Genomic DNA, 16,280 nt, shown 5'->3' on the forward strand with positions numbered 1-16,280 from the left:
GCACCTCAACAGTTCCTGCTCAAAGTCTTCATCCTGTTTGTGTCAGTGAGCTGAATTTGCCCTGGTGTTCATATAGCTACTGTAAACACAATCCATGCTAAATTTACTGTTCAGCTTTGCTCATCACTGAAGCAACAGGGAGACCCATATAAAGGGCGGAGCGATTTAATCCAGAAGCAGGCTAACCGAAATCTGGAAGTAATTTATGGAAACTGAAATCAAACTGTTTTGGATTATGGTAGCTACTTCTTTTTTGTTCACAGAAAAAAACATCGTGCGTTTTTAAAATGGATGGATGTACCAGAAATTTCAGGTTGTATTTTAATCGATGTACAGTAATAGGCCCACGCACAGCTTAATCTTAACAAAGACTATAATAGGGACGGGCTTTTCTTTTTTGCATCCCATCTTGAAAAAGCGAAAACGTTAGCCTACTAACATAAAAGTTATAATATTGATAGCACCATTAACTGTATTCCTCGAAATGGTCTTTGTTTGTTTTAAACGTATTAGGAGACTTTTAATATCTACTTCGACTTTCATTTCATTTTGAAAAAAGCGGATGAGCAAACTCGCTTTACTAAATCATGAGTTTTGATCGGATATTTAGGGAACTGTGAATATGATTCATGAATCTTTTTTCCTCTGCCTATGGATTTGGCTCTCACGTGGTAAGTGATGAATCTTTAATGTTGCCTTTTTTTATCTTTTCACACAATAACATTGTATATGTCGGAACTAAAATCTGAGCTGGTGAACAAGCGTTTTTTTAGTGGGCTTGTTTTTTGTAATGTAATTGTTTCTCAAATTGCACAAATACATTAATAATAAAAATATATTTGTGTGTGTTTCAGGTGTGATTGGTTATACAGATGAAGTGAAGTCCGTGTTGATAACTGAGGGAGATTCTGTCACTCTAAACACTGGTATCTCTGAAGTGCAGAGCAATGATCAGATACTGTGGATGTTTAACATTAACAATACAGACACTCGTATTGCTGAAATCCACAGACAGAACATCTATATAGATGCCACTAATACAACATTTGAGAAAAGACTCCAGATGGACAGTCAAACTGGATCTCTGACCATCAGAAACATCAGATCTGAACACTCTGGACTTTATAAACTACAGATCATACAGATCATACAGGTCACATACAAGAGTTTTTCTGTTGCTGTCTATGGTGAGTAATATTACTTGTTTAATACCAAGAAATAAAAGTGATGTAAAATTATCAAAAGAACTGTCCTTTAAGATGAATAACCCATCTAATAGCCTACGGTATAGGTTCGGAATATTATCAACCACATTATACAGCCACCAGTGCCTTCCCAGAAAGCAGACCAACACTGAATCAATGTTGATGCATCAATCAAATTATCATTGAATCAATGTTGAAGTTTAACATTGATTTTCCGTCAGGTTTGCACCCTGAAATAATGTTATTTCAATGACGAAAAATCAATAAAGATTGTCATAAAAATCAACGTTTCTTCAACTTAAATCACTTATTTAACATTGAATCAACATAGAAACATGATCAAATCAATCCTGCTTTTACTCCTTTCAATCAGAGAACATGCAGGACTGCAATTAATATGGTTTTGATTCAAAAAGTCAACAGCATCCTTCAGTTTACATGCAAATACATTTATTTTTGCCCCACACTATTTGAACAGGAAAATAACATTACATTCAGGTAAAACATATGCCCTGATTCACACACTTGGCTTATCGTAACCCAGGACTAGGCCTTAGTTAAATTAGGATGTTTAAAAAAAAAGAAAACATTACTGGTGTGCATCTTTAGACAAAGCAATGGCAATGACATTAAGATCTGTCGGACCAAGTTATTTTCAGTTAAGACGACTCAAACATACATTTAGTCTGGGACTAGCCTTGTGAAACTGGGAGACAGAGCTTAAAATACAATGTACATACAGAATGATAAAATGACAAAGTGACTTAATTACATGGAACAGTTAATTCTGAATTTATAAAGCAAATGCCAGGAGAAGAGCCTGTAAAACTTACAACTTAAAACAAATGCAACCTGCATCTGCAAACTGGAAGTAAATGCAAATAAAAACTCAATATCCAAGGCTAAAGTACTACAGACTGAAACATTACCAGTTTGCTGTTCGGGACTTGAAGCTTTTCACAGATTGAAGCTACTTTTCTGATTCAAAAAAGATGTCTTTACTCCTCATTAAACGGATAGTCTGATGACCTTAGGGCTCTCCACCACAAAGCAATACCCCCAAGCCGTTCAGGACCACAACGCAGCCACTTTGCCATTTTTGCACCGTCTCAGCAAAGATGATCTATGAGGCCTCCTTTTTCTCAGCTTTCACTTGTTGTTGTAAAGCATCTAAAGTATAAAAACAAACGGGATGTTAAAACTGCACAATGTAAAACATTTGATTGGTAGTAGTGTATAACTGAAAGAAAAGAAGGTGGTCCTAAATATTTAGAAATGTGACAATGTACTACAAAATTAAGTGCAAATTGAAATAAAATGGTTTACATTCAAGTTAAAACAGGGTGGATTCAATTTTAAATTTTAGCACCTGCAGACATACATTTACTTTGAAACCCTTAATATAAAGCATTTTTCATGTTTGGAACAAATTGGATTATGCACCTTCCACACAACAGCTCACTCTGTGCCCCCTATTCTTAAGATGTGCTTGTAATAAACTACTATATATTAATGGTAATGCCTCATGCTATATTATATATCATACAAACTCATTCAATATACAATGTTTCAAAAGTTTCTTTCTTCTGTTGAACATAAAATAAATTTAGCCATTGACAGGACAGAGGTAGGTAGGCTGCATACATATATATATGAACATAGTTCTTTAAAGTTATCGCTCTTGGTCTGAACGGGCCTTAACCCTTTAAAAATCATATTGAGCCATTTTACAATTCCTGTTTTTCTCTCTCCAAAGTTAAAACCTCCGGAAAACAAGGCTTTTCTCAAGATATTTAGGACTTTTAATGAATTTAAATGTGATCACACTGAATTTAAGACCAAAGGACCCATGTGGACTCTGACTTACCATGCACATCTTGGAGCCTGGTGTCTCTCAATGGAGTTTTTTTGGTCTTCTACTGCCCAGTTCATCTGAGAAGCCGGATCATTGGTTAGAGTACAGCCCAGCATCCTAATACGTGCCTCAACTGATGCTCCTTCAACAGCAAAACAGCCAACCTAAAAGTGTGTCAGGAACACATTTGCACAAAACATGGATAGGTTACAAATAGATGTCGTGGGAATGTAGTTGTCCAGCTAGAGAACAATAAAAACAGCATTCACCTGGTAGATGCATGTTAACTGAAAAACTTGCGTTTATCAATAAATAAATAAACTAAATCTTAAAATGTAAATTACCATCACACATCTGGCATCTTCACTTTGAAGAATCAGCTCTGCGTCTCATGATGAAACCCCAGACCTCCAGACACTAGTTCAGCCAGTATTCCAGTCGTTTCAGAAGCAGCAATGGGAAAGCGGTTTGAAGGAAAAACAAAACAGTATAGCAACAACTTTTATGATACACAGCGTTAATTTTTCATAACACCTTAGTGTAGAGTTTCTCAGCTCCAGCCCTCAGGCCCCCAGAACCAGAATATTACAGCAGAACCAGGTGTTTTAATTCGTGAGACATCTAAAACATTCTGGGAGGGGGGGCCTGAGGACTATGACTCTTTTATGATTTAGTGCTGCATTTTACCTCCCTTTACAAAATTAAAGAATGCATTAAGATATGCATTTTGTACATTTATTAATGACTTGCCTTTTATTATCTACATTGATTCAGGAGATTCCATCCCCTGACCTAGATTTAAAAAGCAAAGTAAAAATTAAGAGTATGCAATACCGTCACAGGTAACAATTAGCAGAAATTCATTCTTACCTGATGTGAGCAAACCTGGGAAATGTCCCTCTGATGGGCCTACAAAAAGGGAAAATTGAAGAGTGAAAAACATAGCAATTAGGTTAATCAAATATACATATACATATATATATATCCTGATATTTTGTGAGGAACTGCTGTGGGGCATGGACTCTTTTTGGTTTCTTTTTAGGTCTGCTGCTCTCTCTCTCCCTGTCAGTGTCCTCATCTGATGTCATGTTTTTATGTTTTGTTTTTTAGCTGCAAGGCATGAAAACACACACTTTTCTGTCACCGAGCACATAACTTTACACTACTTTGCCAACTTAAATGCCAGGTGAATAGGCAAACTAGCTTGAACATTATGTAGTGTTAGGATAATGTTATTCATGTTAGATATTTCCCAAAGGTCTGCATTCAGTCACATACGACAGCTGCATGAATAAATTGAGAATCACGATTTTTTTTGTCTCAAACAGAGATCACGATTCTCCCACGAAACAAAATAGTGTGTGACAAAATATCATTGCTACAGTCTATTTAAAAGTGAACGAATTATTAAACATTTAAATTAATATGCATTTCTAATATATTTAGTTCATATTAAAATGATGAAAAAGTGGTTTGAATGAATGATTTAATGTCTCTCATAAATACTTCACTTGTTTCTTTACTGGATGAATCAAGTGTTTTAAACTAATCTCTTGATTCAATCACAAATACATTTTTAAGTCACTTTTCTGCACCTAGTGGCGAAACAATGCAATCGACACAAACGTTATTTGAAGCAACAGTTAACTTTCAAAAGGTCTATTTTGATCGCTACCATAAACATCAGTGTTTATATCTGAACTATTAACTTATGAATGACTGTAATACAGAAATAATACTGTGTAGTTGAAAAGGTGAAGCTGTAACTGTCTGCTCTGTCAGCAGCTGAACGCTGAGGTGAATGTTTTAAGACTTTTTAAAGGTTTATTAGACACGGGCGAAGCTCTAGTGCAAATATATCAGTATTTATCCAAGTACCTGCACTTTTTTGGACTAAAGCCCTAATATTAGGACGCTGTTCAGTGAGTGCAGCTAATAACCCGCAGCAGATCTGACTGAATATGAATGTGTGATCACGTCGACTCCAGAGGATAAAGTTAACTCAACTCAATATTTTAACTTTCCACATCCACCCCAACCCGTTTACCTTAGTTGTAGTACCGTGTGTACTGTCCTCTGTTAAGAAATCAGACGGCGGGAGTAAAAAAAAGGTACGAGACCGAGCGGGATTTTGTTTTGCTGTCTATTTGCAGTCTCTTTTTAATGACAGGTCTACGCATTTGTCAATCATCCCACTTGCTAGATGAGGAATGAACCCCGCGCTCTGATTGGTCGAAGTGCTCTTTCATTGCTGTCGCTTGATTGGTTTGTGCTGCACAAAGGCGTCAGCAGGTTTTTTGTAGTTTAAAGTGACAAATCATACCTGCGTACTTAGAGGTCAAAATGCGTGCCCGCTACGCAAAATGCGTACAGGTTGGCAGGTCTGCAGTCCTTTCTTTTCTCTGAGGTGAATGCGTTGTGTTTGTATAGCTAAGTAGAGAATCAACATCTGTCAACTGTCGTCAAATAAAGGGAAATCTCTGTAAAGAAAGTAAGATATACGGATTTTTCTAGGCGTTATATGTTATGTCAAGTTTTTTTTTTTTTTTAGTAATCTTTTATTACTTGCCTCTAAAAAAAAACACTTTGCCGTTGTCCTTTAGCCTCGTCTCTTGTTATCCCGCGCTTTGATTTGATTGGCGGTTGACAGCTTTAGCTGCATTACAGCCAACTAATGGCCTGATGTTAAATCTAATAATTATATTGAACATATAAATCATAAATAATATAAATTAGAATCATAATTTAAATGTTTAATTATAATTAAAAAAATATTTTAATTTTTAAAAATCATGTTTAATTTAAATTAATGATATAACTGGACGACCGCAAGATTTATAAGGACTTTGTGACATTCATTTAGTCATTATCAGACTCTGGCTGAATGTAGCGAGCTGAAAACAGGTAATCAAACACATTAATTACTAAAAACATTACTGCTGCTAATAATGAGTTCTATCTAATGGTCACAGTTCTTTGTTAATCCACACGATCAGCAGACAATTTTATTTATTTATTGGCGCTACTAGTGGTGACCAGTTCACAAAATTAACAATTTATTGTTTGATGAGCATGTGCTCACTACATTTCAGGAAAATGTACCATATTTAAGTGTTGAATGAGGGATTGACAGTCTAAGGTCCACCAGTGAAATGCTGACCAAAAATCAACATTGATTCAATATTTGTCTTTTCAACACTGAAAAGCATTTAATTATCAACATTGATCCAATATTATTTAGCATTGAATTTTCAACCTCAACCAAAATGATGATTCTGATGGAATTTCAACATTGAATCAATATCACCTTGCTATCTGGGTTACTGCTTAAAATAGATATTATTTATTTAACATATTAAAGGAATAGTTCACACAAACATCACACAAAACTCTCTCTCAGGCTGTTTAAGATGTAAATTATTTGTTTTTCATTTGAAGAGATTTTAAGAAATTAAGAATTGCATTGCTTGCTTACAAGTGGATTCTCTGCAGTTAATGGGTGCCGTCAGAATGAGAGTGCAAACACAGAATACCACTTCTTCAGTTTTGTCCCCATTGAAATAAAGTAACATTTCTATTTCCATTTATTCTCAATATTTCCAGCTCCTCTTCCCATTCCTGTCATCACCAGAGACACTTCAAACTCTTCATCATCATCATCATCTGACCGTTCATCAGTGTCTAAATGTTCACTGCTGTGTTCAGTGTTGAATGTGAGTGATGTGACTCTCTCCTGGTTCAAAGGAAACAGTTTATTGTCCAGCATCAGTGTGTCTGATCTCAGCATCAGTCTCTATCTACCTCTGGAGGTGGAATATCAGGATAAAAACACCTACAGCTGTGTGCTCAACAATCCCATCAGCAACCAGACCACACATCTGGACATCACTCAACTCTTTCACATGTGTCCAGGTAAGTCAGTGGTGATATTAGTGATTAATGAGTTTGTTTAAAAAAGTATATTCTTCGAGCTTTCTAACCTTGTCCGTTCAAAGCCAGGTTAAGTGAGCTGAGAGCTATGGCGGCAATGTCTTGACTGTAATCAGACACTTCGGGACTCATTTATAATTATTGTTTTTCTGTTGTTCATTACAGAACTCGTGCAGCAGTCACAGTCGGTGGCATTATCAGTTAGTATAGTGATAGTACTGGTCTTGGCTGTAGCTGTGGTGGTGTTATACTTACACCACAGGAAATGCAAACAACCAAGATCAGAAGGCAAGTATTACCTTTTTCATCTAATAATATGAGCATTCTGGTGTTCAGGAGATGTGCCACTATATCTGTATTTTAAACACCATTTCAGACTTATTTGAATAATGTGACGTTATTATTAAAACAGTCCAGACTTGTGAGGAAGAGGTACTTTATGCCGAAACAACGTTTTGTGCACGCAGAGTTCACAGTACGGTAAGACACTGTACTGCAGTGTGCAATGAATCTGTCCGCTGAAACCACAGAGGCCGAGAGAAAAATATGCGCTTGCACATGTAACGAAGCAGAAAATGTGCAATCCTGTGCTGATGTCAGTGTTGTCTGTACATTATTTAGCCTTTAAATCAATGTAAACCACTCTTTAGCTTAATGTCTGCTTATGCGTGCTCTGTTTCTGTTTAGGCTTCAAACATGAAGGCACAGTGCAACATCAGATAACTTGAAAAACTCTTTTCTTCTTTTTTCTTGTTATCATTTCTTAGATCTAGTACAGTTTAGGAAGAGTGGAGGTTGTACTTTTACTGAATGCCATGATTTATGCCTCTGAAAAGCCACAGGCATCTGTAACAGAAGCACAAACAGTGATGAATAGTCATTGAATCACAAAAGCTTTTATTGTCAACCCTGACGATTCAGTGGCAGGAAGGCAGTGCTGGAAATGCCATCTGTTTTGCAGCTCTACCAGTGATTACAATGAACAATTAACAGACAAAAATGTGTTTTTAAAATGCTCAAAATACCCTTCAAAAGCCAAAATCCATGCTCTGTTTGAAGTCGCCGTTTTGTGGTAGAAATTGTGTGTGTACAACTTACCAGTATTTAAATCGATCATGCTTTTGCTATCATGTCCTGTGCTTGTAATTGTCTTTGTATTCAACCGTTGTCTTTGAGCTGATTTATAGTGTTTATAGTCAAGAACATTACCAGACTCCTGGTATATATGTATACACACAAACACTACTTATATACATATAAACGTACACACATTGATTTACATGTTTTAATTCCTGATATTGATGTTTTGTTTTCTTTCAGAAACTCAATGAAGAAGATCACATCATATACTCAAGTGTTAATGCAAAATGACGTGATCAGTGGTAATTTTTTGCAACTAATATGAAACTGTCTTTGTAGTAATAAGTAATTTTCAAATATTGACTTCAGGATCAGCATTTTCTCTGGCTTACACTGACATTTCATATCATAGACTGTTAGCGAATACATTAACATCCTATATTTGTATTATTCATTTTTCTGGAATACTTGATTTTGATTGGTCAGTTGGCTTTCAGCAGTCAAATATGAAAAAGATGTGGGTAAGTCTGACCACTGACAACTCATCTGTGAAGTTGAATATATATGTTTTAATGGATTATACCAAGTGTTACATTAGACCTTCAGTGTTTGCCATCTGTGCCTTCCACCTTGCTGTTACTTGTTTTCGGTTAGTTTACCTGTTAGACAAGACATGTTCATGCAAGCTCAGCTGGAATCTTTCTCTTATACTCTGTTAAAACATCCACAATAGACACTTAAGTCTAAACAAAAGCCTTATGTAGTTTTTCTACTATCAGCCCTTTCAAAATATACTAACTCTGGTATTTTTTATTGGCATAAAAATTATGTATTTTTTATGTAATATTCTATACATTTTCTGTATTTTGTATATTTTATTGTTGATTTTTGGATCAGTTCTTAACAAGTGTTATGCATTTATACTGCATTTATACTTTTATATTAAAATGCCTATTTTGTATTATTGTTCCCTCTCTTCTAAGGAGATGAAAGTCAGTGTAAGTTTCATATGAACAGTTTGAATTTATCTACACATTCTGATCAAATGTTCTGGACCATCTGTGTTTGTGGTGCCATCAGACAGTCAACATTGTAAGGATTTTTTGTATTTTATTTCCTGCAGCTCCAGAATGGTTAGTCAGGTGACATTTACAGCACTGTGATTGAATTTTAACGGTTAACCATCTTCAGTTATTATATAGACTTCCTTTTTAGATCCAACACCGACGACCTGTTACTTGTCTGCAGTTAGATGTTCAGCTTGTCAGACAGGACATGTTTGTGCAACTTATACTGGAAATTTTCCACAGTATTTTACATTTTAGCTCTGAGCTCATCAGAAAATGTTGTGAACAAGTGTACTAATACTGTTTTCTGTAATGTGTCCTACTTTTGTAATACTGTACTACTCTCACAGGTAATAATACAATGTAAACAACACCTTTATCTTTTTCTACATTCATGTATTAAACTATCTAAAACAGCACTGACCCTGTGTTTATTTTATTAAATCGGTGTTGCCCCAATTTTGCCATGACAAAAAGTATCTATAAAGAGTCTTTTACTGACGTCTTCAATCCAAAGAGGTAAAGTTAGTCATGTTCTAGTAAGATGTCATTGTGAATTTACGGACATCAATCAATAGCTGTGATATTAGTGATTATATCCTAAGTTGCTCAGTAGTTTTTGTTGGATGTAATAATAATAATAATAATAATTCATTACATTTATATAGCGCTTTTCTGCTTTTCTAAGCACTCAAAGCGCTCTACATTGTGAGGGGTGGTGTCTCCTCATCCACCACCAGTGTGCAGCATCCACCTGGATGATGCGACGGCAGCCATAGTGCGCCAGAACGCCCACCACACACCAGCTTATTGGTGGAGAGGAGACAGAGTGATGAAGCCAATCAGTGTATGGGGATGATTAGGAGGCCATGATGGTCAGAGACCAATGGGGAAATTTGGCCAGGATGCCGAGGTAACACCTCTACTCTTTTCGAAAGACATCCTGGGATTTTTAATGACCACAGAGAGTCAGGACCTCGGTTTAACGTCTCATCCGAAAGACGGTGCTTTATGTCAGTATAGTGTCCCAGCCACTTTACTGGGGCGTTAGGACCCACACAGACTGCAGGGTGAGCACCCCCTGCTGGCCTCACTAACACCTCTTCCAACAGCAACCTAGTTTTCCCAGGAGGTCTCCCATCCAGGTACTGACCAGGCTCAACCCTGCTTAGCTTCAGTGGGCAACCGGTCTTGGGCTGCAGGGTGATATGGCTGTGGCGTTAATGGTTGTAAATGCTGCAGAATAGCAGTTGTTGTGCTGGTTTGTCTTTATGAGCTTTAAACTAAAGATTTTGTTTAACAATGTTTTTTTCAAGTAGTTTAACTCTCATTGTCACTTTAGACATTAATAGATTTAGGTTTGTTTTGTAATTAGGTTTTTTTTCTGTTATCATATCAAATATATTTAGTTTGCATTGTCTGTGACTTCATGATGGAGGTTTATATAGAGATCAACAGCATTCTACAATGTCTTGATTGAAGTTGCAGGATTCATTGACTAGATTTACTCATCATCATTCAGCAGTCACATCTTATTCTACTACAGATATTTGCTGGCTTATTGATACTGGTTATGCCTAGTTGTGATTGTGATATACTTTCACTGCAGGAAGAACAAACAAGCAACAACAGAGGGTAAGTAGTATCTTATTCATTAAATGATATCAGACTTTATTTATCAAAATCTAGTGTTCAAAAGGTTTTTTAAACAATTTGCAGACTATTAAGTGTATTATATTTGGAAAAAATATACTAGTAACACCCAACCCAAATGGTCTTATATATTGTATTTCATCTAAAGTTATATTTAATATTGTCAGTTTGTATACAAAATGTAGATTATTGTGTATTGAAATACTATTTAGCGGTTACCTGAAGAAAAAAAAAAATGCTCCAATGTAATGCTTTTTTACGTTGATGTCTAATAAAACAAATTGAATGTCAAAGACATATTTAAAAGTAGTTTTATAGGGTTTTTTAATGGGTTGTGTTTCCGCTAGTGTAAGATGTTGGAATCACTGGTGTGGCTTGAGATTTATTTCTTAAATTTCACTTTGTTTAAACTCAGTGTTATTGTGAAATTATCAATCAGCATCTTGTGTGTCTGTACTGTGTAATATATATAAACACCACCAGAGGGGGCTATAGACAGCATTTAAAGCAGGGGTGCCTAACCCTGTTCCTGGAGATCTACCTTCCTGCAGAGTTGACACTGCCAACATGCATGTTATTGCCACAATCCTCTAGCCTACTCTCCAGTGAGTATTATAATAAATCATATTATTTGACATCTACCATAAGTCAGAAGTAAAACAAAAGGAATTCTTTATTGGTGTTATATGTGTTTTTTAGGATAATGCTTTCATCGTGTTTTTGTTGTAAAAAGCTAAACATGTGAAATGATACTTGGCTACTTGGGATGTGTGATCAATCTCAATTCTTTCTCTGGTAGTCCATTATCTGTGCCCTGGCTTTTGTGGAAAATCTGTCCATCCTGGAGGCTGAGGATACTATAAAGGAAAACGTGGGCAAACATGACATCCTGCCATTATTCACAAATAACCATTTCTTTCTACAACTATCCAGCTTTAGTTTTTTTTACCAGTGAGTGGGAGCATTTTGACAGAAGGACTGAACAACAATTAAAAGAGAGTCATCAACGGGAGTCATCCTAGTTCATGTTTTTAATAAATGGAAAAATATTTTCTCATATGAAAACCTGAATATATATATATATATAGGCTACAGTAGATCATGTACCATTGCATTGTCCATTTGATCCAAATATGTATATAATTAAGTTTTTAATTCACTAATTAAATGTTTAATGATGATTTATTTTTTTATTTTTCAAAAACACTAAATCATTTGTCTCCTGTAGGCTATGTAGACCAACATTGAATATTTGCAGATATTTTAATCTGTAGTGCAGATCATCTGATATCTTAATGCAATTTTTATAAATTCACACAACAACAACAAAACTCCCAATTAGTCAATGTTTACGGACGGGACGGTTATCAATGAAATTTCGAGCGTCGTGGTTTAATAATTTTGCTGTATATCCTCTTCCCCCTACTGGACACATCAGGAACAACTGAGGCGTAAAACTGCCGTGAAACTGTCTGGGCGTAGATCTGCCTGCTCCAGGTCTGCAGCCTCCCCGTATAGTAATCAATTGCTATTTCATGGTCTACAACATGAGAAAAAGCCATACCATATACACAAAAAAAAAAAATGTAGAAACGTTGGACACCACTATGGGGCACCACTGTGCAGCAGCAAGCATCACAACAAAAAAGGAACCACAAAGTTAATCTATAGGTAAATGTGTGCAAATGTAAAAGGCCCCATTTTTGCCTGGGGCCCCCAAATCGCTAAATCTGCCCCTGCGTAAATGCTACCATATCTTCAGTTCAAAGCAGCCATAATTGAGAAAAAAAGTAGAGTAGGCATCATCGCTGGATATTACTGTTAGTTAACATTTGTATCATAAAAACAATTGTATCGTGTCTTACGACACTTTCTTACAACATTATAACTGACGGTCTTCAGTAAAGTCAGCCAGCGACAGACAGTTTACGTTGCAGTTTCATGTAGATTGGTTTGATCATCTTGTGAATACATAAACTGAATACATAAGAAAAGTGATTTTGTTGCTTTTACTGATATCGTAATTAGTGTTAAAACAGATGACGTGTCAAAAAGTTAACATGATATGTTTGTTATCTAGTAGTAGGCTATGTAATGTTTGTAGAATGTACTACTGAGTGGGAAAAAAGAGCGCAAACCGCATAACATAAGGCAAGTGGCAGTCATAACCATTACAAGTCTTCAGGTAAAACCAAAGAAAGAAAACAGATATTTTTTTAGAAAATAGGCTACACATTATTACACAACATCTGTTATTAAATATTACAAGATGGTTAGTTCCAGTCCTCGATTCTGATTGGTCAGCAGCTGTGTTTTATTCACAATAAAGCAAGGCTATGACCGCTTTACCCAACAGTTCTGTGTCACTGTGCAACACCCTTAGCAACATAAACAATCAATAATACATCATCAAAACTGTTCCATGTATTATGCATTTCAGCTAAATTTACTGTTTGTTGTTTATTTAATAGCACATTTGCTGGTAGTAATGCCGTAAATAATGCACTGCTCCGGGTGTGTGTTCACGGTGTGTGTGTGTGTGTGTGTGTGTGCATTTGTTCACTACTCACTGCTGTGTGTGTGCACTTGGATGGGTTAAACGCAGAGCACCAATTTCGAGTATGGGTCACCATACTTGACAATACGTCACGACTTTAAAAAAATGAGTCCTACCTGTCACAACATTCATAAAAAAAAGCCTCCTCTCAAAAAAAAAAAAAAAATTATAAAGGTATCTACATATAGTTGAACTAAAATGAAAATATTGTTTAGTGTAAAACATGTTGAAGATTAGCAAACAGCTTGTAAATTCATTAACTCATTAACCATGAAGTACCCCCAGCACTGCACATTTTGTGTGTCTCCCTATAGCGGTCACCCATTTCAGGTCTTGCAGTCTCCACTAATGAGCTGATGAGTTGAATCAGGTGTGATAGATGAGGGAGACATACAAAATGTGCAGGGCTGGGGGTACTCCAGGACAGGTTTGAGAACCACTGCATTAACTGATAAGCTGTTTCCTCACGGAAGCTGTTTATTCTGTGTATTGAAGCCTCTCCTTCAGTGACATCCATTCAAAAAATACGGTCTCTGGTCTCCTTTCCTGTGCACTGCCAAAGCAGCAGCGTTAGCATTAGCCGTTATGCTTTTTTCGGCTAAAGGTTGCAGGCTTGCCTTCCAGTGGCTTTGAATTCACTCTCGGCTTCTGTGAACAGTAAAGCCCACCTACTTTGATTTGATTAGTCATCTCAATCATGTTGACATTGAGGAAGTATTGTTAGACCACTGAGGCAGACCAGCCTAAAATTTGTATCATTGTAACAACAAAGAAGAAAAGTGTGTAGCAAAGCAGTGCAACAATTTGTGCAGAATTCTGCTGTGCACTGCATTCCTGCTACAGGATGATTGACATTCTGGTTTAAGGTGAGCTTGCCGACTAAGCTTCCCTATTTTTGCAAAGTCAAACCATGACCCATCATGGACCCTGATTCAGCTGCCATGAGAGACTGATGTAAGCATTACGCATTAGCTAGTGTGGTTAAATATAAACGCTTGTCCTCCTCTACAGTGACTGGTGAGAAAAATTTACATCACAAAATATTCTGTAATACTGTTACTGTTTAAGTGTAAAGCAACACAGAGTGTAAAGCTACTGTACATACAACTTTTTTAATTTGTTTTTAATTTAATTATCATGAAAAGTGATTCAACAACATGTGATTCGACCTTTGAAAGATGCAGCCTCTGAATTGGGACACCGCTATTATACTATGAATGGGAGAACGTCCCAAAAATAAAAGCCAGCTGCCAATTGATAAAGTCATCACGTCACAGCAGCTCCCTTTAGAAGCTCTGGTTTGCATAAAAACAAAAAGTACACTGCCTAGACCAACCTGAAATACAAGCTTTTTAATGCTATTTCAGCATAAGAAACACCCAACTGATTTCAAATACATGTGAATTACGTGGCCAAAACTAACATGCAGTGTGTCAAACCAAATCAAAAGGCACTGAAAACATTTTGAGAAATTGAGGTTTAGCAGGACTTGCATTATGCAAAGACACACAGCATAACAACCTGACCACAATAGCAGACCATACCTTTCCAGGACAGTTTTTTAGTATAGACTATAGACTGTCTAGACATCAAACTATGATTCTTTATAAATTACTCTATATAATTTTTGTGTGAGAGAAAGATGCCAGAGCATCTTTATGATTTTACATTTTGTTCCTTTAAAACAGTCTTGTATGCCAAACATATGCAGTTACTGCAGCATTCCCCCTACAGCATTAACTATAGCCATCTCAAAAGACATTAAAATTGGCATGTTTGTCACAAAAATGTTTTGCACTGAAGCAGTGGTGCACAAGGGCCCTTTTTTAAATGCAGAATGAACATGAGAGCTTTGTGCCTTTACTAGCAGCTCGGTGTTAGATTCAAAATGATACCTGTGGTCAGATCTATTTAGGTCAGTGTGGGGTATCGAGCGTTTTTGTTGTTGTTGAACGCAGTAGCAGCAGGTGTTCTGTTGTACCTACTATTGGACACGCAAGAGTGCACTTGAGTGTTAGTGTGTATAAGGTGTATTTGTGCCCACAGCGAGTGCTTTTTCACAAGCTCTTGTGAAACTCCCTTACCACCCTTTGTGCTTCACTGATAACAAATGTAATGAGAACGCTTCAGAGAGCTGGAATACATACTTTAAATACAGGTACAGGTAAAAGATCAGCTTGAAATGAGAGTATTGTTTAGTGAAATTTACTAAGGAATGTTTCTCTTTGGTGTTTATTTTCAGCTTCACCGTCATCATTCTAGACGGTCTGCGTCATTCTAGGTTTTGAATAAAACCCATTTGGGATCAAAACTGTTAAAATTGTATTGTGTTGAATGTAGAATGTAGCTTGTCATTAAGATTTTGAGCTTCGGGAAAAGCATCATGCTTCAAAACTAAAGAAAGTAAATAGCAAGAAATTTTTTTTTTGACCTGATGGTAGCATTAGTTTGAGTTCGAGAGACACAGAAAACAAATTACAAACAGATTCCGTTGTTTGACCACAAATTGCATTTCCACAAATAAATATATAAATGATTGAAATAAAAGTAATAAGAAGCATTGTAAGTCTAATCAAATTTGATTTCCTGTTGTTTCATGTCGCTTTGGTTAAAACTGAGCTGATGTCTTAAAAAGGATCTGCTTAAAAAGGCTGCTACATTAATACAAATATTATGATTCATATTCTCCACAGTTATGATTTTTCAAAGTATTACAAATATGTTTAGCCTTAACCATCCGATGAGAAAGTTGACAAGGAGGTTGAGTTTTAGCTGAAAAGGAAATGGTGGCCTACCAGAAACCAAGGTGTCTACAGAAAAAAAAAACTTTCTTGAGGTTAACTGAGAGGAACAAGGCTGTTACAGCTTCTCAGTGGTTTAGGGGTCGTGCATTAGTACTGTGTGAAATAGCACACTACCATTTTCCTCTGTTC

At 36.3% G+C, this 16,280-nt stretch overlaps 1 protein-coding gene and 1 long non-coding RNA gene across 5 annotated transcripts; one reads left to right on the plus strand and one right to left on the minus strand.

The window, feature by feature from the left end:
* Positions 1 to 9,555, plus strand: LOC306867864 (SLAM family member 5-like). 4 transcript variants are annotated; one of them, XM_079413790.1, is made up of 6 exons: positions 18 to 671; positions 855 to 1,187; positions 6,664 to 6,972; positions 7,156 to 7,278; positions 7,403 to 7,470; positions 8,311 to 9,555. In XM_079413790.1, exons 1-6 carry the CDS (start codon positions 623 to 625, stop codon positions 8,359 to 8,361), a joined length of 933 nt encoding a protein of 310 aa, XP_079269916.1. In that variant the 5' UTR covers positions 18 to 622; the 3' UTR covers positions 8,362 to 9,555. The 4 variants fall into 4 exon arrangements, with proteins under 4 accessions (XP_079269918.1, XP_079269916.1, XP_079269919.1 ...); XM_079413791.1 differs by having other exon boundaries at positions 201 to 313; positions 873 to 1,187; XM_079413792.1 differs by lacking the exon at positions 7,403 to 7,470 and having other exon boundaries at positions 1 to 671.
* LOC306867887 lies at positions 1,636 to 5,225 on the minus strand. The gene is made up of 5 exons (XR_013784074.1): positions 5,108 to 5,225; positions 3,931 to 3,969; positions 3,405 to 3,852; positions 3,073 to 3,224; positions 1,636 to 2,375 (listed from the first exon to the last, which is right to left on the minus strand). It is a non-coding gene; the product is annotated as an uncharacterized lncRNA (long non-coding RNA).
* Positions 9,556 to 16,280: the final 6,725 nt, after the last annotated feature.

This window comes from Barbus barbus, assembly GCF_936440315.1.
Source record: "Barbus barbus genome assembly, chromosome: 49".
Lineage (NCBI taxonomy): Eukaryota > Metazoa > Chordata > Actinopteri > Cypriniformes > Cyprinidae > Barbus > Barbus barbus.